General features: G+C 41.0%; 1 protein-coding gene across 1 annotated transcript in view; it reads right to left on the bottom strand.

The window, feature by feature from the left end:
* The window catches only part of srfbp1 (serum response factor binding protein 1), a 202,637-nt gene that overhangs the window by 52,485 nt on the left and 123,233 nt on the right, over window positions 1–26,919 (bottom strand). Inside the window, exon 4 of the mRNA XM_080188964.1 lies at window positions 21,333–21,404. Within this exon, the coding sequence (XP_080045090.1) occupies window positions 21,333–21,404 (72 nt within the window). The remainder of the gene's footprint in view (window positions 1–21,332; window positions 21,405–26,919) is intronic.

A 26,919-nucleotide genomic window follows, 5' to 3' on the forward strand; every position in this document is an offset into this window, starting at 1 on the left:
GGATGATTGGGTTTGACAAACCTCAGAATTCTTTGAGAAGGCAACAGGCACAGTTGATGGCAGAAATGCACTGAATGTAGTGTATGCAGTGTTTGGAAAAGTCCTTGTCAAGTTACACAGGAGATTATTTAATAAAATTAAAGGGAGGATAGCCACAGTATTAAAAATTGGCCAGAAAGGAGAAGACAAAGGGTGAAGTTTATGAAAGTGGTTATAAAATGGTTGGTTCAGTTGTTGTCCATTTTTGTTATCTTTATATTAATGTTTTGGATATAGGTCTAGAAAGACTAGTGTTGAAGCTTTCAAATAATACTAAAATAGGAGGCCTAGTTAATTCCATAGAAGATCAAAGGAAGCTGTAGTGGAATACTGAAAAGAAAGGGAACTGGGCTGAAAAGCAACAAAAGGAATATAGTGTCAGAAAATGAGATCATACATTTTGGTTTAAAAAAAGCATTAATTATATCTAAACATAATTAGGCTCAGTGGTGTGGAAGATCATAGACATTTGGGTCTCAACACCCACAGGACAATACCACCATACACTAATGAATTTATTTTATTTGTCATTCACAGAATGAGATTCACTGGCTAGGCAAGAAATTTATTGTCCATCCCTCATTGCCCTTGAGAAGGTGGTGGAACCTCTGCAGCCGATGTGGTGTAGATATACCAATTAGGGGACTTTCACAGCAACTTCATCGCAGTGTTAATGTAAGCCTTACATGTGACTAATAAGTAAACTTTATGCTGTCAGGGAGGGAGGGTCAGGATTTTGACCCAGTAACAACAAATTTAATAGTTCCAAATGACAGAGTCCCTCCAGTGCAGAAAGAGACCATTCTGCACTAAGCAATGATCAACAGGAGGCTTCCTTGCCCACAGATGTATAAAAATCAAATGGAATTCTAGGTTTTATCATAATGCTATTGAACATAAAGATCAAGAGGTAAAGAACAGTCTATATAAAACCTTATCAGGTTTCACAGAATGCTGTATGCAGTACTGGGGTGCATTGGGTAAATTGATGCAAGATTAAAGGGACGATACTGGAATTGAATAGCTAGTTTTGGGAAGAGGTGAGGATAGTGAATGGAGTAGGGTGGTGATAGAAAAGGATGGTGGCAAGCGGAAAGATGGTAGGGTTGGGGGCTTGGTTGATTGGAGGAGGGAATGGAAAGACAGTTGGTAATAACTGAAATTCCCCCGTAACCCTCACATCAAATGCACACTGGAGCCATTAGTGATTCCATTCCAGGCCACAGGTCCACAAAAGGGAAAAAGAACTGTTAACAACATAAGAGCAGGAATTAGCCATACAGCACCTTGAGCTTGTTCTGCCATTTAACAAGTTCATGGCAGATTTTTGATCTCAATTCCATTTTGCTGCCCAAGTTCCAGTGGACCAAATTTCCTTTGCCAGAAACAAATCAGAACAGAGGCAGGTGGTGAAAAAAAAGGCATCATTATACATCACAAAGTTCCACTTCTGTTCCTGAACCTACCAAGTTTCACCTGGGTAAGAAGGTGAACTCATCCGCATAATTTAAATGAAACCTTAAATAACAGAAAATGTTGGAAAAACTCAGCATGTCTGGCAGCATCTTTGGAGAGAGTTAATATTTCGAGTCCAATATGACTCTTCTTCAGTCATATGTTGGCTCCATTTAGATGATTAGTGAGTTCCTTAAGAGTTGTCTTCTAAGATCTGGAAATTTTTGAGGGAGTGAGCAGCCATTGGGGGCCATATAAAGCCAAGCAGCTCCAGCCTGTCAGGAACAGGGCCAAAGTGTGGAAAGGGTTTTACTTATAAAAGTGGAGATTTTGAAGAAAATCTATTCCACTGCAAGGAAATTTTCATAACATTGACATTTTGCTACCATGTCTCAGGTTCCAGCTCTCTATCTGCCCTGGTCAATTTAAAGAATCAGGTGCTTTATTTTTTCCAAACCATGTAAGGATGGTACCCATAGCAATGGCTACTTGGTTGGGTCAGAACGTGGTCTGCTTCTTTGGTAACATGTCTCACTTTCGGGCAATCCATCACCCCAGCCACTAATTGGCTGCCATTCTCAAATCCTCATCAAATATCTCACTGAGCTCTACCAAAACAGGTAGCTATGTCCACTTCCTGTTGGCTTGTGATGAAGAATTGAACCCTCCTCCCAAATCCAGCCTGCTCAGCCAAAGTCTGGCCCCACGTCACTTGATTTCCTTAAGAGTCCAGACATCCATCTATCACAACGTTGAAGATACTCAAGGACTGGGCACTCACAGGCCTATCGGTGGAGAATTTCAAAGATTCAGAACCCTCTGAGTGAAGAAATTTTTCTTCATCTCAGTTTTAACCTTTTATCCTGAGGCTACAACCCCTACTTCTGAACTCTAGCCAGGGGAAGCAAACTTTCAGCACCTACCCTGAGAAACACCTTTAGAATTTTGTAAGTTTCAATGAGATCATTTCTCATTCTTCCAAACTCCAGCCAGCATATGCCCAATCTGCTCAACTCTCACTCAGAGAACCCTCTCCTGCCAGGAATCAATCTAGTGAAGCTTCACTGTACTATCTCCAAGGCAAGTATATCCTTTCCTCAATATGGAGATCAAAACTGTGCATGGTATTCCAGAAGTATTGATCACCAAAGTCCTGCAGAATTCTGATAAGAATTCTTTACTCCTGGATTCTAGTTCCCTTGCAAAATAAAAAAGGTCAACATGCCATTTGCCTTCTTAATTGTTTACTGTATCTTCATGTGCCTGCAAAATTTTCTGTATTCCTTGTACAAGTTCACCTAAGTCCTCTTCAACACTGACATTTAAAACTACCCACTCAGTTAGTCTAATTATATCCTTTTGCCAACTCTCTCTGTCCTCCTCAAAAACAACTGTCCCTCCTAGTTTTGTTTCATCGGTAAACTTAGATACTTGCTCTTGGTACTTCCACCTAGGCCATTAATATAAATTGTATATTGGTGATGCCCTAGCACTGATCCTAACGGCACCAATGGTTACAGCCTGCCAACCTGAAAATGATTTTTTCATCCTTACTCTTTTTTCTGTCCTTTAACCAATCCTCTATTCATACTAATATATTATTCCCAACTTTGAGTCATTTTTTTAAATGTGGCACCTGAGTGCATTTTGAAATACACTCATTCACTGGTTTTCCTCAAAAAAATCTCAAATCAATATATCAGATATAATTATCCTTCATAAAACCATGTCAACACTGTCCAATTATATATGATTTTCTAAGTGCTTTGATAATAGCTCCTTAACAATAGATTCCAGCATTGCCCTGATGACTGATATCAGGCAAACTGACCTGTGGTTCCCCATTTTCTCAGTCCCTAATTTCTTGGATTTACATTTGCAACCTCCCAAACAACTGAGGCCTTCTAGGATCTCAGGAATTTTGGAAGATCACAATAAATGCACCTGCTGAGATTGTAGCCAACTGTTAGAACCTTAGGTTGTAACCTATCCTAGAACCCGGATGTAAGCCTTCAGGTCCAGGGGATTTGCCTGTTTTCTAGTCCCAGTAGTTCTATCAAGTATTTTTCTTCAACCGAGGTTAATTACTTAACTTCTTCATTTTCAGTAGCCCATTGGTTCTCCTCTAGTCTAGGCCCTTCTACTAAAAATAGTCAAAATTTTTAAAATTCTGTCATTTTCTTAGTCCCCACTACAATTTTTCCTGTCTCAGATGTTACAATTATCAGGTTTATAAGATTGCCATGACTTGAGGCTGTGGCTTTAAGATAATGTGATGGGGATCATATGACTTGCTCTGAAGTCTGTCTGACAGCAATCCTAGGTGGTTTGATTGTTAGAGATTTAAGGGGGACCAGATTATTTCACTGGGAAGACGACTGGCAAGGTCTTAACTCTTGGAGACAATAGCAGCAGCTTATTTGTTAATAGTGGATAAACTGAGCGTCTCCAAATTCCCAGGAAAATGTTGAGAATATCGGGTTGCAAGCAGTTCTGCTGTAAACTGTCCATTTAGTTCCAAGCTGAAAGAGAGTTAGGCTCTCAAGGTTGGCTAATTAGCATTTCTGTGTGAAATACAAAACCCATATGATTCACACTGCCATGGAAATGAACTTTAAGAGGGAAAAAAATCCCCAAAACTCTCAGTCAGTCCGCCAGAGTCTAGGAGTTTCTATGGTCCAATATGCTGGAATGTAGGCAGAACTCAAACTCAGATTGAAAAAACCAAATTTGTGAAACATTCACTTAGCTTGGAAGGATCTCATAATATCTCACTTTGCAGGATGGGTCCGGCCTTAGAAGTTACCAGGGTGAGAAAATAAAAGAACAGAAGCAACCCCTTGGAAGCCAAAAATTACAATGGGCTGAATGCAGAAGAATTGAATATCTATTTACTAAATACTCTCATCGCCAGAACTGTTCTTGTAAATCTTTCCCACATCCTCTCCAAAGACTTCACATCCTATCTAAGGTATGGTGCCCAGAATTGGGCACAGATACTCCAGCTGAGGCTGCTGGATCTCTGAATTACTAGTCCAGGATTTTTGATCAGCAAGAGAGTCGAGGATTATGGGGGGAGGGGGTGGAGGTGGGAAGATAGGAAAATTGTGTAAAGGGCACAGATAAGCCATGATTTTATTGAATGGAACAGCAAGCTCCAGGGGCTATTTGGCCTACTTCTGATCCTGTTCCTTGTGTTGCTGTTACCACAGTTCCTAATGTACCAATATCTCTGTTACCTCATTCAAGTAATTATTCTTAGAGAGAGCCTGGACAGAGAAAGTCACTTGTCTACTCAACTTTGGCACCAACGCAACTGAGATTAATAGTGTCCTCATTTCACATCCATGGTTATCTACATTCAACAGGGGTCATTTAGCAGCAATTAGAAATGGAAAACTGGCCATGTTTTCTCCTCTGCTGGATGTCAAGAACAGTTGTACTCTCCCTCTAATGTCCAAGGTATGATTACCTAGTCTGCAGACCACAGATGTTCTTGATTTGTATGATTCTAACATTCCATGTGTTCTGTTTAATCACTGAATCATCAGCATAACTTTGGCTGGGGCTTTAACTTTTTAAAATCATTTTCAGTGAAGTTCACTACTTCTAATGCCAGCTGATTTCTTCTAAGGTAACATAAGGAAAATCAAGTCCAAGCTTAAGCTGCAGATGAACTAGAGTAAGGGGCAGGACATATGAGGGCACGAACACATAATTTAGTTCCCATTTTAAAGTCATGCATGCTGTCCTTATTTAATATGTCCATATTTAGATAGAAATTGCCTGTGTAAACTTTCCACTCCATAATTGCAACCTCCTGTCTGTGGTGGTGTGGTTCGGGAGGGTGTAGTTACTGTGTGACAGTTTCATATAAGCAATTTGCATCATAACTGCACTTAAATTACAATGAAAGTGTTGACAGAAATTGCATGCAAAAATAAGATTTTTGTTATTACTACTCAAATTCTAGTTGCTTCGCACATCGTGCAACTGGAGACTACAGCTACTCTTTTACATGTCTTCGGCTTCAAAAGGGAATTGGTTAAATCATTGAAGAGGAAAGATTTACAGAGCTGTGGGGAAAAAGCTGGGTAGTGGGATTAACTTGGCTGCCCATGCAGACAGCCAGCATGGACATGATGGCTGAATGGCCTCCTTCTGTGCTGTATCCATTCTATGATACTGTTGGCTAGCATTTTCCATTCTCTGCACAGAGTGCTAGCTGTGGCAAGAGAGCAGGCGTGCAACTCGCTGGCTGCACAGCTGGCTTTTTTTTGCCAAGCAGTCCAACACACTGTGCAGAAAATATCTGGAGGCGTGGCCCATGCCATCACTCTGGCAATCCAGAGACTGGGGCACCCTTTTTAAAGGGTGTCCTGATCTCTAGTAGAAAGCACAGCAATCTATACCCCTACATGCAAGTGGTAAAACTCCTATCTACATGGGGGACCCCCTCCACCCACCCACTGTGGACTAATGCCGCCAAATAATAAGGGGAACCAGGCCCCTCACCCCTCCGCAATGTAGCTCTTCAGAGGGGCCCTTCCAGTGCTGCCCCTGGCCCAGACCCCAGGCTACATGCCACTGTTCCCATACCAGGATCAGTGCCAGAGTGGAGTGTCAGGATACTGCCCAGTTATGTCCCTCAAACCCCCTGGGGCTATACTTATCTGTGCACCCCCAGCCAGTTCTTTCTGCACAGTTCCCACTTTAACTTGTTTAAAACCTCACCAAAGTGACATCATATTAGCGAGAGGACATCCCGCTATGACATAAACGAATGGCAGGAAAGCCCTTTAAGTAGATTATAATTTATTTAAATATGGTTTAATATTATTCATTAATGGGAGTTCAATGGAAAATGAGATCTTGCTGGTGAGATCCTCGTTTTCAAAATCTCATGATTTTTTGTGCCCACATTGCCTTTTGTACTTGTGGGCATATGGCCAATGCGCCAAGGGCACAAGTTCAAATCCCACCAGGGCAGTGGGTGGATTTTAAATTCCATCAATTAATAAATCTGGAATAAAAAGCTGGTGTCAGTAGTGGTGATCATGAAATTACCAAATTGTCGTTAAAACCCATTTGGTTCACCGATGTCTTCAAAGAAAGAAAATTGACTATCCTTTTCCAATCTGGCCTACATTTAACTAACAGACCCCATAGCAATGTGCTAGACTATTAACTACAATCTCAGGTCAAACATAGGCAACAACAACTCCTGATGATAATCACCAGTTGCCTTCCTTCAGCTGATGAATCAGTGTATCTTCATGCCGAACATTAATTGGAAGTAGCACTGAGGGTGGCAAGAGCAGAGAATGCACTCTGGGCAGAGAATTTCAGTGTTCATCATCAAGAGTGGCTCAGTAGTATACTACTGATCAAGGGGGTTGAGTCCCAAAGGACATTTCTGCCAGACTGGGCTTGCGATAGGTGGCAAGTGAATAAACCGACCATCTACCTACTGTAACTGTACTGGCCATAGTACTGCCATTCAGTCTTTGAGGAGACAAATTCACTTCTTCTCAGCGAGGATATCTCCGACACGTTGTGTAGCGAACCATCATGTTAAATGGGATAGAATCAGAATAGATATACCAGCTCAAATCTGGGCATCCATGAAGCACTGTGGGCTGTCAGCAGCAGAATAGTACTCGACCACAATCTGTAATCTCAAGGACTAGCATATTTCACACTCTACCATCAGTATCAAGGCAGAGCTTCTACCCTAGTTCACCAAGAAATGCAAAGTTTGTTTATTAGTTACAAGTAGACTTACATTCACACTGCTATGAAATTACTGTGAAAATCCCCTAGTTGCCACACTCTGGCGCCTGTTCGGGTACACTGAGGGAGAATTTAGCATGGTCAATTCACCTAACCTGCACATCTTTGGACTGTGGGAGGAAACCAGAGCACCCAGAGAAGACCCACGCAGACACAGGAAGAACATGCAAACTCAATACAGACAGTGACCCAAGCTGGGGATTGGACCTGGATGCCTGGCGCTGAGAGGAGCAGTGCTAACCATTATGCCACCGTGCCGGAGGAGACCATGCACCACGGATATATAAAAATAAAATGCCAACCTGGAAAACCTACAGTACATGGCTACGTACATGCTAACGACAGCTAAATGATCCCACACCAACAGATCAAACCAAATCTCTGCACTTCTGCCACGTTCAGTCACTAACTAACTGGGACGTCACTGACGTCACTGTGCTTCATGATGGGGAAACCAGTGTGTCAGTGTTAAAGATAAAACTGAAGCATTTGCAAACATTTACATTCAGATATGTCAGATGGATCATTCATCAAAGCATCCTCCTGTCCCCAGCATCACAGGTGTCAGTTTTAAGACAATTTAATTCGCTGCATGTAATTTTAAAAAAAATGCTCTTGGGGTGTGAGCACCCCTGGAAAGACCAGTATTTATTGCTCAACCCTAATTGCCCTCGAGACAGCAGTGATGAGCCATTTGAACCATTGCGTGTAGGTACACCCAGTGTTTTTACAGAGGGAGTACCAACATTTTGACCAGCAACAGTGAAGGAATATGAATATTCTTCCAAGTCAAAATGATATGTGACTTGGGTAGGAATTACAGGTGGTGGTGTTCCTTTGCATCTACTGGACATGTCCTTCTTGGTGGAAGAAGTCACAGACATGGAAGGTGTTGTCAAAGGTGGCATGGCAAGTTGCTGCAGTGCGTCTTGTAGATGACAATGCTAATGCCAATGTATGCCAATGGTGGAGCAACTGAATGTTTGTGAAAGGGGTACCAATCAAGCAGGTTTCTTCAGTGTTATTGGAGTTGCACTCATTCAGGCAAGTGGTGTGTATTCCATCACACTTCTAAATTATACCTTGTAGATGATGGGTGGCTACAGCTGGGATGTTATCATGGTGAATAGCCTTTGCTGTATCCTATGCATTCAGCTATTTCTTCCCATCAGAAACAGGGACATTGCTGATGATTACACATTGTTCAGTGCTATTGTCAATAAGTGCTGAAGCGCCTATATGCAAATACTCTAAGACCTAGAGAACATTCAGGCTCGGTCAAGTAAGTGGTAAATAACATTCATATCACATAATTGTCACATGATGATCATCCCCAAGAAGAGAGATTCTAACATTACCTCTTGACATTCAACAGCATTAACTTAGCTGAATGCCCCACCATTAACATTCTGGGAGTTGCCGTTGACCAGAAACTGAACTGGTCTAGCCATATAAAGACTGGGCTACAAGAGCAGATCAGGGGTTAGGAATTTTGTGGCAAATAACTTAGGCTTAGCTGAGGTAGGAGCTATCTGCCATCTACAAGGCAGAAGTCAGGGGTGTGACAAAATACTCACCACTTGCCTGGATGAATGCAGTTCCAACAACAGTCAAGAAGCTTAACACCATCCAGGCCAAATAACAAAACATAAATTCAATCTGGAGATTATAACAAGGAAAATGCTCTGAAAATTACGAAATAACAAGAGAGGTGGGAATCCAATGCAAACTTTTTGCTAAGTAGATAATGAATCCAGTGAACAAGTGGCTACGGTGGTGCCTAGATCTGTGAGTAAAAAACACTATAAAATAGCAAATTAACTTCAGTATGAGGATGAGCATCTATAGCAATAATCCAAAGAAATGGATTACAAACTGCATACGCCTAAATGGCTGGCATTTTCCTGTGTGTGTTAAACTATTAGTGATTATAACCACATGGTAAAACCTAGAAATATCTCCAAATTTAAAAAGTATATAATTACTCATATTACCATTAATATGTTACAAAATTGGTTGAATCTTTTTGCAATAAAAATGTGCATAGGCATTTCTTGGTTTGGTATAAAAGCAATATTTTTGGTACATGTCAAATATATGTGTTTCACCTAGGAATATGTGATTACGTTTAAGCCAAGTTTTGATTCCTTTGGGATTTTTGTGGTTGATTGTCCAATTCTCCTGCCAATAATATCCCTGGATCATTGTAGTTCTAAGAAAAATGTTGATGCAAAGAGCTGAAGAGGATGATGTAGTTAGAGTTCACCAGCCAAAATCAGTTAACTGCAGCTGGATTAGTGATTTTTTAAAAAAAATTATATATGATGGAAAAGTTTAAATTAGACAAACTTATCAAAAGAGAGACTCTGAAGTTTAAGTGTTCAGTTATGTTTGGAACATGCTTCAAAGCAACAAAAGTGAAGAAATGATCCATCATTACTGTGGCAATCTATCATAGCTTTCTTTCACACGAGAAAAATTTGATACGTGAGATGAACCCGAATGTTGGGGGGAAATAATTCAAAAAAACGCCCTTCAAACAAGAAGAAATAATAAGAAGTGGTGAGTGGGTAGTTGAGTGGTTAGCACTGCTTCCTCACAGCGCCAGCGACCCGGGTTCAATTCCAACCTCAGGTCACTATGTGTGTGGAGTCTGTACATTCTGGACAAACTCCTGCCTCCCTGATTCCTTCCACAGTCCAGAGATGTGCAGGTTAGGTTGACTGACAATGTTAAATTGTCCCTTAGTGTCAGGTGAACTATTAAGGTAAATACGCGGGGTTAAGGGAGATAGAGCCTGGGTGGAATTATCGTTGGTACAGACTTGATGGGCTGAATGGCCTCCTTGTGCACTGTAGGGATTCTATGATTTTGTCAAATAATATGCAAATACTCAAAATAAGCCAACTTAAAAATTTACAGAAGTTAAATACTGCGGATGCTTGAAATCTGAAATAAAAATGGAAAATGCTGGAAATACTCAGCAGATCAACAACATTTGTGGAGAGAGAAAGAAAATTAATGATTTATGTCTGTGACCTTCCATCAGAACTTAGCATTTAAGTCAGAGAATGGGTGTGACTCTCATAATAATCATTTGGGTAGCCAGAATTGCACTGGAGGTTTATGGTTAGGCTAACTTTAGACTTGTTTACCATTACTGAAATGGCAAAACTCCAATTTTGCTTTATCAAAAATGCAACTTATGTTAACCAGATGACTTTTCTTTAAAAAGCATTAACCAATTAACTAATACCACTGATATCATTTGTTAGACAGTGATGTACTATCATAATGCTCAATTTTACATGGGAATGCTCACACAGCAGTATTTTATGAAACAGATAAATTCATAGTGGTTAACAATGGAAGTCCAGAAGCAAGTAAGCTGATAAAATCAATAATCTATATCGTGTTTCATCAATTTTCAGAAACAAGTAGAAGGATGGTCATATCCCTTATTGTAATTATTGTGGGCATTCCTCTTAATACAACACAAACCCTAATTATAGTCATAGCATAGAAACTAAACCTCACAAATTTAACATTATGGTTGTGTGAAGTATCTAATATAACTAGAATATCATTTACTTGCATGGCTTTAATTATATCAATAAATACAATGAGTTTTATGGAATTCATCTGGTAATCATGAAAAATAAAACATGATAGAAAACTTCCTGATTTATATAATTCAATTAACATTGTTCATATTTGAAGCAGTGTACCTATATTGAGTACGCTGGGAATGAAATCTGCCTCTGTATCAGTTTAGAATTAAACAATGACAAGATGGCCAAGATGGCCAACATGATATCATGGTTAAGTGAAGCTAGAATAAGTTAAGACAGTCACATAATGTTCAGCATTATGTTAGAAAATGTAAAATACTGAATTCAGTCCACATCTCAGAGAAAGCGCAGATAAGAATTAAGCTTTTTCAATCACTGTCAGTCTAATTTCATGTTGTGAAAGGAAGTCAGTGTGCCACAGCTGACCAAAAAACTAACAACAATAATTATTGTATAAAAGGAGAGGGAGAAGATTAATAAGTTGGCACTTTGAGAGAAGAGGATTTGGATTGGGAGTTGGCTTCTAGCCCAGGCGAGGTATTCTGAGTTGTGTGTGTGCAATGATTGAAAAACTGATTAGTTGACAAAGAACGTACAGTACAGAATTGTAACCTATGAAGCGAATGCTTAGTCAGATTCAGGTGGACTTTAAAAGATAACACAATTGTACATTGAGGCAAGTATGGAGGGTTTTTCAAATCAAATGACGCCCTGGTAAGGCAAAAAGAATATAAAATAAATGGCACAGATCTGAAGGACACTGAACATTGGACATGTTTGAGCTGATGTTAGAAAGTTAGCAGGATCTGTGACGGGTAGGTCATGCCCAACCAATCTAGTAAAATTTTTTTGAGGAAATCATTAGGTAATGATCTATTTGAATGATGGAACAGCTCAAGGCTGAAAGGCCTAATCCTGTTCTTACAAAAGCATTTGCAACACACATCTGGATCACGTGACATTATTTATCCACAGCATCTGAGCAACATGACAGGAACTCATCAAGTGTAGTATCGACATGCTGTGCTTGGTTGAAGTCATTAGGTTACAGTTTAGCTTCATTTGAAGCTATTTTTAAAAGCGGCATCTCCGTCTTTTGGCAAAGATGCAAATGAGATCAAGCCTTGGAGGAGGGGCAATGCCTACTCCAATCAGCTTGGATGATGTAGATCAAGCCCAAGACAGGAGGTGAAAGCCCTGTCTTGTCAGCTTGGATCAGGAATGTCTCACTTGTTGAGACTCTGAATTGGACTTGACTGGATTGAATTTAAATAAAAACAAACAAAACACAAAAAATATTACTTTCAGTTCATTTACCCATGTAGAAATGGCTCGATGGAATAGTCTAGGTATTATAGAGAGCAACCATGATCACCAGATTACAATTGCTGCAGTACTAAGAGAGATTAACACAAGCATATTATTAGAATATTATTTTTGAACTGTATGCAACTAAAGATTGCAAAGGCAATTTCAGTTTTTAACAAGCAAGCTGAATTTTAACATACCATATATTACTTAATGAAAGGAAACTATAAAAGGCAGCAGACCTGCAATGTTAAGATCTACCTCATGGATTGATCATTTGATTACCTCTCCTAATATCTTGTGGTTCAGTGTTAAATTTGCTTGATAATAATGTGAAAGCCCTTGGGACGTTTTACAACAATTCTGACATTTAGTTTATTCTGCTGTTGCCAGTAAAACCACTAGAAGTTGTTTTAAATCCCGATCATTTAGAATATTTATTACTTCTTTGAAGCAAAATTAATAGTATAAACGCACAGTCAGGTAGGTCTATTTCTTATGACTGTTTTATTCTATATTGTTGCCACTGACAGAATTTAAATGCAAAATATGTTAAGTCTAAAGAAATATTTATTTATAATTTGACACTCCTGTAATATTAATGACAGCACTATAGTTCACAAACAAGATGCTTATTAGTGTTTGCTTCCAACTATGGAAACCCAAATTGTTGTTTCTTGAACTCTATATTAATTTTATTGCTCTGGTTTACCAGAAGTGCTGAGAAAAACCCATAATGGAAAGCAAGTTCTCAGCCAGTGGTAGGAAATACCAATGGATTACACTAAATCTCAGGGCTCTACAATAATTAGAATGACCATCTTAAAAGATGCAGAGGTTTGTAATGTCAATGATATCATTCATGGAACTAAGAATGAGAGGACTTTGCTGGATCTCGTTATGGGTAAATACAGCAGTGAGTAGATCTGTAATCCTTTTATTGTTACAAGCGTCAGACAGGATGACATATTTGGCGAGTGTAATACTACCAAGACTCAGCACAAACTCTGACTATGGGGATATTATAATTAAATAAAATACAGTGGTGCTCAGATCCTGAGTTTTTAAAATAACAGGGTTGTTGGTGAATAAACAATGTTGTTGCTATTATGACCTTGGAGCGCCAGTGGAAAGGAAGACCCAGAGGCAGTCAGCATCAATTAGAAGAGCTGTCCAACATGCTTCCTCCAGAACAGACAGAAGTGTGACATGATATGAAAGCAGATAAGCAGATGGTTGGTGGATATTTTTCTCAGGAATCTTTAAAACTCATCCTTTACTCACTTTCGGGGGCAGAGAGAACCTGACTCACTCGTGAGCTGGCTGGCTGAGTTTTGCCGTTCCACCAAGACTGGTGGAACGGCAAATTGTGCGGAGGGTGTGGAGAGTCTGCAGAAGGATCTAGATAGGCTGGGCGAATGGGCCAGGAACTGGCAAATGGAATTTAATGTTGGCAAATGTGAGGTTGTCCACTTTGGTCGGAATAACGGTAGTAAGGACTATTACTTACATGGTGAAAAACTGCAGCAGGCGACGGTGCAGAGGAACCTCGGGGTCCTTGTGCATGAGTTGCAAAAACCCAGCCTGCAGGTGGTCAGGAAGGCAAATGGGATGCTGGCCTTCATAGCGAGGGGGATTGAATATAAAAGTAGGGAGGTCTTGCTGCGGCTGTATAGGGCACTGGTGAGGCCGCAGCTGGAGTACTGTGTGCAGTTTTGGTTGCCGCACTTACGCAACGATATTTTGGCCTTGGAGGGAGTGCAGAGGAGGTTTACTAGGCTGATTCTGGAGTTGAGGGGGTTGAACTATGAGGAGAGGCTGAATAAACTAGGCTTGTACTCATTAGAGTTTAGAAGAATGAGGGGAGATCTCATTGAGACGTATAAGATGTTGAATGGGATGGATAGGATAGAGGTGGAGAGGCTCTTCCCGCTCAGAAAGGACAGTAGGACTAGAGGGCACAGCCTCAAGATAAAGGGGGGGCGGTTTAGAACGGAGTTGAGGAGGAACTTCTTCACTCAAAGGGTGGTGAATCTCTGGAATTCTCTGCCCATTGAAGTGGTGGAGGCTGCCTCGCTCAATATTTTTAAGACGCGGGTAGATAGGTTTTTGATAGGCAAGGGGATTAAGGGTTATGGGGAGAGGGCGGGAATGTGGAACTGAGCCACGACAGATCAGCCATGATCTTATTGAATGGCGGGGCAGGCTCGAGGGGCTAGATGGCCTACTCCTGCTCCTATTTCTTATGTCCTTATGTTCTTAAAAAGTAAAATCAGAGTCAAATCACAGGAAAACTGCAAGTTCATTAATTGGTAAGAAATTGCTGTTAGAGAGAATCTTTAAATAACTGAAAAATTAATGTAAGTGGAATTTAGGCATGGCAGGGCAGCTTATTCATATGGCATGCACATCCTGTGATATGTGGGGAGTTGTGAATGCTACCTAAGACCCAGATGACTACATATGCAGTAAGTGCCAATTGTAAAGAAACTTAAGCTTTGGGTTTCGGTGCTTGACCAGATGCTGGAGTACTGTGATACATCAGTGAGACCAAGAGCTACATGGATAGCATACTTGGGGAGATAGTCAAAATGCAGCCTAGGAGAACGAGGGCAGAAAAGGAAGGGTGGCCACTAGGCAGTCAAAGAGAACCAGGCAGGTAGTTCAGGAGACCCCTTTGATCACTAATCAGTTTTCCACTTTGGATATTAACTGCTTCCTAAGAAGAATGTAGTCAGAGCCAAATACATTGCACCTCATGGCTCAGCTGGAAGAAGAAAGGAAGAGCAATAGTGATAGGGAATTCATTAGTTAGGGGGCTAGGTGGCATTTGTGCGACTGTAGATACAACTCCAGGATGGCATGTTGCCTCCCAGGTGCCAGGGCGAAGGATGTCATAAAGAGCATGCAGAGCATTCTTCTGGGGGAGGTCGACAGCCAGGAGATTTAATAACTTAGGTAGGAAAGGAGATTAGATCTTGTAAGGAGATGGAAAAGCTCTAAAACAGTCAACTCAGGATTACTCCCTGGCCTGTGTGCTTGTGAGTAAAGAAATAGGAAAGTTTAATGAATGAACACGTGGCTGGAAAGCTTGTGCGGAAGGGACGGCATCAAATTTCTGAGGGACTGGCTCTAGAGAAGGTGGGGCCTGTATAAGCTGGATGGTCTGCACCTGAACAGGACTGTGATGAATATCCTCATAGGGAGGTTTGCTTGTGGTGTTGGGGAGAGTTTAAACGAGGGGGATAAGAACCTGAGAGCAGACTCAAATAGGACAAATTCAGAGCCAGGGAACTGGAGACAGAAATTAGCGAGCAGCTCTGAAAGACAGAGAAACAAGAAGTTAAAGATATATTGTACAGGAATTCAGCAGTGTCAAAAGGTATATATGTAACTGCAAGGAGTACAGCAAATAAAGCCAATATGCTGAGAGCACAGACAGACACATGGCAACATGAAATCATTGTTATAATATAAACTTGGCTTAAAGGGGGGGAAAAATGGCAGCTCAACATCCCTAGATCTAGGACTTTCAGACAGTATAGAGGAGGGTGGATATAAAAGGTACAGGTGTAGCATTCTTGGTTAAGAAAACAATTATAGCTATGAGGAGAGAATGACATACTGAATGAATCAATAAATGACGCCATATGGATGAGGCTCAGAAATAAAACAAGGGGCAGCCACATTGCTCGGAGCATTCTACAGACCCCCAAATAGTGGAAGGGAAGTTACTGCAAAAAATCTCCTAGTATCCAGACTGCAGAGCCTGTTCCGGTACACTGAGGGAGAATTTAACAAGGCCATCACACCCAACCAGCATATCTTTCAGTCTGAGGGAGAAAAACTGGAGGAAACCCATGCAGGTACGGGAAAACATGCAAACTCCACACAGACAACGACTCAAGCCGGGAATTGAACTTGGGTCCCTGGTGTTGTAGGGCAGCCATTGTGAAAAAATGGAAAGACGAGGGTCATTTTCCTTAGAACAGAGGCTAAGGGGTGACTTAATTGAGATGTACAAGATTATGGAGGTGCTTGATAAAGTAGAGGGGAAAGACCTGTTTTCCCTAGTGGAGAGGTCAATTACCAGGAGGCACAAGTTTAAGGTGATGAGTAAAAGCATTCAAGGGGTCATGAGGTCAACGTTTTTCACCCAGAGACTAGGAGGTGTCTGGAATTCACTGCCTGGTTTGGTGGTGGAGGCAGAAACCTTCAACTCATTTAAAAGGTATCGAGATCTGCATCTAAAGTGCCGTAGCTTGCAAGGTTACAGACCAGATGCTGTACGGTGGATTACAATAGGTAGCTAATTTTTTATTTTCTGGCTCGCACAGATACAACGGACTGAAAGGTCTCTCTCTGTGCCATAACCTTCCTATGGTTCTATGGGTTTGTTCCAAATCCCAAATACATTTCTGCCACTGTGTTCACGAGTTGAGAGTCACATTCATTCTATTAAAGCCAAATATTGCCAACAATATTTGGAGATTGTTAAAAATACAGATAATCTACAGAGAATATACAGTAATGTCACTTTAAGAAAACGGGCAGATTAAATTAGAATGAAGTTTATGCTCTGTTAGTTAAGAGGCAAGGCAGCCAATAACAGCACACTGTATTAGCATAGGAATTCCGTTCACTTTAGCATGTTAGGCCCAATATGTTCATAATAAGACAAGACCTGATTTTCAAGTTTGCTGATGACGCCACTTATCCACTTTCAAAATTCTTCTGACATTCCAGTGACAGGCAGTAAGAGTGGGAGACACTCAGTCAGCCATACTTGATGCCAGTAATGCCCCTCAAGCTATAAGGTTAGCGACCCACTCCAGGAAAAAACCTTTGCAATGGGAACAGGTAGCAATCTGTCTTTTGCACCATTCAGTACAGGAAGGGAAAGAATAACAACTACAATGGGGTGCAGATGAAGACCACACTCTCTATTCTTCATTATGCCAGAAGGAAAACGTCAATCAGAACCAACATGACGTGCAAAAGAAGAGACTTACTTTTGGGTCGGATCTCAAACAATGACAAGACAGAGTTCATGAAAGAGACAGAGAATCTGGTGAACTGCTGCAATGACAATAATCCTTCCCTCAATGTCAAGAAAACAAAGGAAATAGTCATCAACTTCAGAAAGTGTAGTGGAGGGCACGTCCCTGTTGACATCAATGGGGACGAAGTAGAAATGATTGGGGGCTTCAAGTTTTTAGATGTCCAAATCATCAACAACTTGGTCTTGTTCATCCATACCGATACTAGAATTGAATCATAGAACGCCACAGTGCAAAAGGACATCATTCAGCCCATCGAGTCTGCACCGACCACAATCCCAACCAGGCTCTACTCCCGTAACATCACGTATTTACCTGCAAATCCCCTGACACTAGGGTCAATTTATCATGGCCAATCAAACTAACCCACATATCTTTGGACTGCGGAGGGAAATCGGAGCAACAAGAAGAAACCCACACAGACACGGGGAGAATGTGGAAACTCCACACAGACAGTGACCCAAGGCAGGAATCGAGCCCGGGTGTCTGGCATTGTGAACCACTGTGCTACCATACTGCCACTATAGTTAAGAAAGCCCGCCAACATCTTTATTTTCTTCAGAAGACTAAGGAAATTTGGCATATTTGCTATGACCCTCACAACTTTTACAGATGCACCATAGAAAGCTTTCTTTTTGATTGTATCACAGCTTGGTATGGCTCCTGCTCTGTCCAAGACCGCAAGAAACTACAAAGGGTTGCAAATGAAGTCCAGTCCATCATTCAGACCAGCCTTCTATCCACTGACAGTCTACATTTCCTGCTGTCTCAGAAAAGCATCTAGCATAACTAAAGACCTCATACACCCCAGACGTGCTCTCTTCCACCTTCTTCCATCAGGAAAAAGATAAAAGTCTGATGGCACGTACCAACTGACTCAAGAACTGCTTCTTCCCTACTGCCATCAGATTTTTGAATGGACCTTGCTCACATTAAGTTGATCTTTTCTATACCCTAGCTATGACTGTAACACTACATTCTTCACTGTCTCATTTCCTTCTCTATGTATGGTATGCTTTCTCTGTGTCGTGCGCAAGAAACAATACTTTTCACTGTATATTATTACATGTGACAATAATAAATCAAATCAAATCAAATCCTATGGGCGAGGGAGAAAAGAACCTTTGTGAAAAAATGCTCAGACATGAAAAATAAAACCATAACCTGTAAGTGATTTCAAGTCTTATTCATAGAAAAGTTATGAATATTGTAACAAAGCTATTGTTTCCATATTTCAACTAATATCAAGCTGTAGATTTTGAAAAATTACTAACGCATTTTCTGTCTTGTAAGCCTGAAGATTCCTCCATCACAAGACTATTAAACCATGAAATAGAATATATACAGTAAATCTCTCATTGCATTATTTACAAATAATTAATTTATCTTTCTACAGCCATCTATTTGTCCCCTCTTCCTTTGACTATTTCCTTTTTTTCCCTCTATGCCTCTCACTTTCATGGTGATCTCTAAAATTGTCACTGGTTCTCCCATTTTACTTTTCTTTACATAAAAGGAAAGTAGAAAGAAACTTAAGCAAGGAGTAGGGAGGGCTAAAAGGGATCAAGAAAAAGCATTGGCCAGCAAGATTAAGGAAAATCCAAGGTTTTTTATAAAGATATATAAAGAGTAAGAGGGTAGCCAGGGAGAGGGTTGGCCCAATCAAGGACAAGGGAGTGAATCTATGTGTGGAGCCAGAGGAAATGGGCGAGGTATTAAATGAGTATTTTGCGTCAGTATTCACCAAAGAGAAGGACTTGGTGGCTGATGAGTCTGGGAAATGATGTGTAAATAGTTTGAGTCATGTTGAGATCAAAAAGGAGGTGGTATTGATGTTCTTGAGAAACATTAAGGTAGACAAGTCCCCAGAGCCTGATGGGATATACCCCAGAATACTGAGAGATCCAAGGGAGGAAATTACTGGGGTCTTGAGAGAAATCTTTGTATCCTCACTGGCTAGAGGAGGTCCCAGAGGATGGGAGAACAGCCAGTGTTGTTCCTTTGTTTAAGAAGGGTAGCAAGAATAATCTAGGTAATTACAGGCCAGTGAACCTTACATCAGTGGTAGGGAAATTATTGCAGAGGATTCTTCGAGACAGGATTTATTTCCACTTGAAAATAAAGTGGGCATATTAGTGACAGGCAACATGGTTTTATGAAGGGGAGGTTGTTTTTCATGAACTTGATTATGTTTTTCGAGGAAGTGACAAAAATGATTGCGGGTAGGGCAATGAATGTTGTCTACATGGACTTCAGTAAGGCCTTTGACAAGGTCCCTCATGGCAGACTGGTGCAGAACGTGAAGTGGCATGGGAGCAGAGGTGAGCTGGCAAGGTGGAATCAAAACTGGCTCGGTCAAAGAATGATGTGGAGATGCCGGCGTTGGACTGGGGTAAACACAGTAAGAAGTCTGACAACACCAGGTTTAAGTTCAACCGATTTATTTGATAGTAAACTCACAAGCTTTCGAGGTTCCCCTCTTCATCAGATGAATGAAGAGCTCTGGCCTCAGACAGAGCATATAACAGCACAGACCGTTTACAGATTACTGATTAGAATGCGAATCTTTACACCTAACCTGCTACTCAAGTCTTAAAGTGGCCGACAATGTGAGTGGAAGGAGCACTGAGCACAGGTTAAAGAGATGTGTATTGTCTCCAGACAGTGCAGTAAGACAGGTTTTACAAACCCAGGCAAGTCATGGGGGTTTGTTCTCACTGGAATGATGGAGGTTGAGGGGTGGCCTGATAGATTACGAGGGGCACGGACAGAGTGGGTAGTCAGAAGCTTTTTCCCAGGATGGAAGAGTCAATTGCTAGGGAGCACAGGTTTAATCCATGAGGGGCAAGGTTTAAAGGAGATGTATGAGGCAGAAAGTAGTGGCTCCCTGGAACTCGTTGCCGGGAGAGGTAGTGGAAGTGGATATAGTAATGACTTTTAAGGGGCATCTGGAAAATACATGAATAGGATGGGAATAGAGGAATATGGTCCCCGCAAGGGTAGGGGGTTTTAGTCAAGTCAGGCAGCATAGTCAATGCAGGCTTGGAGGGCCTGTTTCTGTGCTGTAATGTTGTTTGTTCTTTGTTAAATGTTCTTTTGTATTAACATCCTATCTACTATATATCTCAGTTTTTTTATTAGTACTTCTCTTTATTTAGCCATAGTACACATTGGGGGAAATTTCCCCTCCTACCACCACAGAAATCATGGCGAGTGTGGAAAGGGGGTGTGCAGACCATGCAAAGGTCCACTGACCTTGGGCGGGATTTTCCAGTTTTGGAGTGAGTGCAGCTGGAAAATCCCGCCCGTTATGATTTTGTGATATTTTCTATATATTTTGTTTCATTCATTTTCATCTCACTTGTCAGAATGATTTTGAATTCCACCTAAAAATCAGCTAATCCATCACCCAGCCTGGGGAGTCAGGATTAAGCAGGAGGCAAGGGTTGCAGGTCCACTTTAGGCTTGTATTTATTGACACCCGCTGGTGAATTCTGCTCAGCATCCTGGCCAATAATTCTACGTGAATAAAACAAAATACCTGATAATTATCACATTGCTGTTTGTGGAAACTTGCAGCAGACAAAATTGATTACTCATTTCTTACACTGCATAAGTGACTCCAGGCTGAAACGTTTACACACTTAACCAACAGCAAGTTGATCCTTATGAAAGTCACGGAGAACCCGGAGTTTGAGGCACCTCCATATTGTGTGGATTTTGTGGGCATGGCAGAACCAAGGGCTTCCCCTGCCCAGAGACCAAACTGATGGCAAGTGCGCACCAGTGACGGCTGCAGAATTGGTTAGGTGTGGCTTGGTGTTGTCAATTGGGGTAGGGTGCATGTGCATGTGCATGCATGCGCACATGGGTGTTGCGTAGGACCAATTGCTGAGGCTCGTAAGGCAGACAACCTGCCTCCTGAATCTTTGAGTCCTTGTCTGGATGAAGTCGCCAGGAAGGAGAAGATCACAGTAATAAAATGGAGAGGGAAAAGAAAAATGTAGAAAAACTTTGTTACCCTTGTTATATATGCACAATTTGGAAATGTGTAAGCATGCATCACTTTTCCAAATTAATGGCTCCATTTATTCAGAAATCTTACCTCCTTGCAGACTGTTTCAAAATTGAGGTCCACCTGAAGCGCAGTTTTTGAAACATAATCTGGTTTCAAACCCTATGCAAAAGATAACAATATATTTCAGTTTACACATTTTCGACATTTCAACAATGGCTAATATCAAAAGTAATTCGTTGGCTGCAAAATGTTGGAGATATCTGGTAGTTCTGAACAGCACAATATGGATACAAGTCTTTGTTTTAATTTTTCTCTTTAAAGGTGTAAAGCCTTTATAACAAGAGAATAGATGTTTATGAACACATCTGTTTACGGTATAGAGGACAGCACTTTCGTGAGCACAGCGCCAGTGGCCCAGGTTCGGTTCCCGGCTTGGGTAACTGTCTGTGTGGAGTTTGCACGTTCTCCCCATGTCTGCATGGGTGCTCCGGTCTCCTCCTACATTCTGAAAGATGTGCTGGTTAGGTGCATTGACCCGAACAGGCACCAGAGTGTGGTGATTAGGGGAATTTCACAGTTGCTTCATTGCAGTGTTAACGTAAACCTTACTTGTGACTAATAAATAAACTTTACTTTTTTTACAGTAATAAAACTGTATGACTTCCTCAATAAATCCTTGGTTGCTGACTCCAAGGTTGATACTAAAAGTAGATTCAAAAACATCAAAGGTGTTTAAAAAGGTTCTTTAGGAACAGTACTACACACACTGAACTACACTGTAAAATTACCCAGCATGCAGCCTAAAAGCAGATCTTTATTAACATTACGATGATACAAAGACAGCATTTGGTAAGTTAGTTAAGCTAAAGGCAAACAAAGTACCATGGCCCAAAAGATACGTCCTAGGATCCTAAAATGATAAAGAAGACATTTGCAACAACCATATAATTATATTTTAAGCCTCTATTGTGTGTGCATGTGTGCTAGAGAACTGGAAAAATGGTCAATGTAGAACCTATTTGTAAAAACGGAGATGGAACTAATCTGGGTAATTATACACCAGTTATCTTAACAGTGTGGGAAAGAAAATTAAGTGCTTAATTAGGATTATGCTACCATGCCTCTGCATAAAAGACATATAGAAATAGCCAATATGGATTTCAAAATGGATAATGGGCTTAACAAAATTCACAGAATCGTTTGAGAAAGTAAAAGATGCGGTTGATGGGAGAAATGTGGTGAATGTAGAATTACCAATATCAACATTCCTCTCCCCTCAGTCATCAGTGGAATTCCCCCTTTATCCCAAATCCCCTTTCCAGCCACTTCCACATGCCTTCCCTCCAGTAAGAACCAACAGCCATTACAATCCCCACGCCCACCTTGAATCTGTCCCTTCCTATTACCCAAGCCTGAATGCTCCAAGTTCTCACTGGCAGGCAACTGAATTTGGAGGATGAACTTAATTCTGGCAAGTTGGCCTTTTAACGAACAGGCATGAGATGCAATTGAGTGCAAATAGGGTTCCTGACATTGGTTGTCAGGAAACTCAATCCGCCTTTAACATTGAGACAATAAAGTTCCAGACTATTTTTTTGCCAGCCAGAAAGTGACTTCTTAAAAAAAATGACACCAAATTAAACCCACTTTGATCCCTTCAATTGGTGGGAGCAGAAAATTCTGCCCCATGACAGGGCTAGGGAAGGTAGAAAAGCTGTCCTCATTAGCTGATGGTACAAGGACTGGCGGACACAGATTTAAAGTTTTGGGCAAAAGTTTCAGGGAGAACGTGAGGAAGAATACTTTTGATAGTTTGCAACAAACTGGGACTCGCTGTCTCCATTTCTATCACTCCCATAGGCAATGACTTCAGAAGAATATTGGATGGGCATTTGAGGAAAAGAAACTTGCAGGGCTAGAGGGATAGAGAAGGGGAATAGGACTGAATGGATTGTTCTACATAGAACTCAATGGGCCAAATTGCATTCTTCTATTCAGTTCTGACTCAATGACTCAATTGAACTAAGTTCTGTGCTGTGACAGAATGATTGGGGAGGAGCTTTCAAGATATTAAATGAGGAGACAATAAGGTTAAGAACATTTAACAATGAAAGATGACTACCCTTAAAATGTAAGCCATTGGTTGTACTTGCAAGAGACAAGAACAAATTGTCAATCTGAACTTTCTGAAATGGTATCTTCTCAGCTGCTAACAATAGGGTAATAGCCTTATTAACCCTGTATCTGTGGCAATTTTATGAAAGGCGTTAACCAGTGCAATGAAAATAGTTTTAAAATAGTGTCCCATAGAATTTCAGTTTGTCTCCAAAGAACTGAAAGAAACACGAACTCCATTATCCTACAGGTTGGTGGAAATTTGCATTTCGTGATTCAACTACTTGGCAGTTAACAGAATAAAAATTCTGCACACTGACAACATATGACCCCGAAGAACATTGATGGGTATGGAGTGAGTCATCAGTGAGAGTGGATAAGGCAGATTAATAAATATTCTTTCGTGAAAATAAATTACATTTTTAAATTCTGTGATATAAAAGGCTAAATTTACCATTTTGAGGTGTGGTGACAGAATGGAACTTCTACTAACTCACAAATAACAGAGATCACAAAATTCTTGCTTCTGTCTACTGTCATCTTTCTCCATTAGTCTTGGGAATTGGCAATAAGATGTGCAAAGCAAAAGGAATCCGAATCTCACCCACTCAACGACATTTGTGCATATTGTACAAGGAAGGAGGCTTCCAGCGCAGACAAAGAACATAGGTCAGATGGGGAAATGACAGAAGAACTCACCATCTCAACTTCCAACATTAATCTGCCTGATTTTAGTTAGGGTGGGGGAGGAAAATTAATGGTCTTTAGACTGAACTTAACTCTGCACAGATCATAAGAGTAATTGGATGGAATTTAATGCCCACCCCTCGGCAAATTTAGTGTGCAGGGGTTGCATTTATTCAGAGGGGAGGTGAAGCCTCGAAGAAGTCCATAGTGCCATTAGTTTCAACGAAAGCATTTAAACATGACAATGTATCTTTAGCTACAATGGACTCAGTAATACAAAATCACTTGAAGCACGTTGGTTGGGTGTGGTCAAATACACTCTCCACTCTGAACCCAAGTGAATATCTGTGGATTTCTCGTCAAAATCCCCCAGATGATTGTCACATGAGAATTTCCTAATGTAACTTCCAAAATCACAATTTAAAATCATTTTTCAGTTACGTTTTCCATCAGCAGTTTGAATTCTGAAATACAGTCCAGGTTTTCCAAATTACTCTTTCAAACAAAGCCACCGCTCCACTTTTAATGAGTCCAGTATCTAGGTTTTATAACTCCCTTTTCAGGATTACTTTGTCTTGAATGTTGTACAAATTGTTCATAATTGTTTTAACTATCAATTCCTAGACTCTATTAAGATGGCATCAGACTTTTGATCTACATCTGAAGCCTGCCTGCCAATTCTAATTCCAGTGACGGCAACTGTCTCTCATTCACAACATGTTATCTGCTCTCCTTTGAATTCTTCTCTGAATGGCATTTGGTTCTCTAGTATCTTTACTTCAGTCTTCCTTAAGACATGTTTTCGGTCCTAATTCCCTAGTTATTTTATACATTTCATAGAATCCTGCAGTGCAGAAGGAGGCCATTCAGCCCATCGAGTCTGCATTGACCACAATCCCATCCAGGCCCTATCCCCACAACTCCATGCATTTACCCATGCCAGCCCTCTGACACTAAGGAGCAATTTAGCCTGGCCAATCCATCTAATCTGCACATCTTTGGACTCTGCAAGGAAACCGGAGCACCCGGAGGAAACTCAGACAGTACAAACTCCACACAGATAGTGACCCAAGCCAGGAATTGAACCCAGGTCCCTGGAGTTGTGGGCAGCAGTGCTAACCATTGTGCCACCCCAACCTAGACTCTATGCGGCGCCTTGTAAAGTCTGCCTCTTTGCAACTCCCTTGTCCTATCCAGCCTCTCTTGGCAGAGTTGAGAGATGTTCACTCCCAGGTGTCTTCAACTGCAAACAAATTCAGCTAAAAACTAACTCAAAAGTCTTTCGACCACAAAAGGGCATCCAGTTGCTCAGCAACACCTGTATCCTTCTACTGGCTTTTTAAATCTTCATGCTAAACTCTTTCTATGCACAAGGGGAGCACAAGTGGAACTGAAACCAACCCCCACACAAACAAACACCTTTGTCCAGCATGAAACTAACTATAGTTTTTAACATTCCTTATACAAACATTAAATTAAACACACTTAAAACTATATTTTTTCCAATGTTTACAAATGCAAATATAAATCCTTTGAAACACTTTTTTTCTAACACGTTGCACTAATAATCCAGAGATCCAAGCTGATGTTCTGGGACCAGGGGCTCAAATCTCACTATGGCTGCTGGTGCAATTTAAATTCAACTCATAAATCTCAGCAACGTTTACTATGACAACCATCATCAATTGTTGTAAAAACCCACCTGATTCACTGCTGCGTTTTAGGGAAGGAAATCTGACATCTTGATCCTATATGTGACTCCAGAACCACAGCAACATGGTTGACTCTTAACTGCCTTCTGAAGTGGCCTAGCAAGCCAATCACTTTAATAGTGTATAGCCATGAACAACAAATGCTGACCCAGTCAGGAATGCCTACATCCTATGAAAGAATAAGGAAAAAAAGGTGCCAGGTTTTGACTAGGACATTAAACCGAGGTCATGTCCACCTGCTCGCGTGGGTGCAAAAGTGGCCTTTCTCAAATGAAGAGCAGAAAAATTGTCCTGGCGAGTACTTCTCCATCAATCAGCTTCATGAAAAGGCTGTTTGGTTATTACTACAATGCTTGTGGAAGTTTGCTGAATGCAAATTAGGTTCCATGTTTCCTACATTACAACAATAACTACATTTCAGAAAGAACTTCATTGGCCATCTAGAACCTAATATTCCTGTGAGCTCAGGGAAACCCAACCTGCACGCTTTAGCACCTTATAAAACACACACTTTCTTTAGTCCTCATGCAAGAGTGGAATCATAGACTAAAATCCTTACAGAACAAGAGGCAGGCATTTGGCCCATCGAGTCTGTACCAACCACAATCCCACCCAGGCCCTATTTTTGTAACCCCACCCATTTACCCTACTAATCCCCCTGACACCAGGGTCAATTTAGCATGGCCAATCAACCTAACCCACACATCTTGGACTGTGGGAGGAAACTGGAGCACCCCGGAGGAACCCAAGCAGACATGGGGAGAGAGTGCAAACTCTACACAGGCTGTGACCTAATACTGGAATTGAACCTGGATCCCTGGCACTGTGAGGCAGCAGTGCTAACCACTGTGCCACCATGCTGCCTCAAAGTTCCACAGTTTCAATTATTCTCTTACATGACCTCCAAGCTTGGGTCGAATTGGAAGAACATTAAATGTCACCACTGAAATGGCCCTTACACCATGAAAAAATAGCCCCAGTTTTGTTTAGTTCATGTCAACTACATAAATCTAATTGTTTTGTTGGCAATCATTCAAGCTTGGTGGCACACTCCTACTTTTGTAAGGCAGAGTTACAGAATTACAGAAATTACTGAACAATTTGTGGTAGTTTTCAACTCATGGCATAACTCCTCATGATAAATTGCTGGATTTTTTAAT

Source organism: Carcharhinus amblyrhynchos, chromosome 5, assembly GCF_965287045.1.
Source record: "Carcharhinus amblyrhynchos chromosome 5, sCarAmb.v2.hapA, whole genome shotgun sequence".
In the NCBI taxonomy this organism is placed as follows: Eukaryota; Metazoa; Chordata; class Chondrichthyes; order Carcharhiniformes; family Carcharhinidae; genus Carcharhinus; species Carcharhinus amblyrhynchos.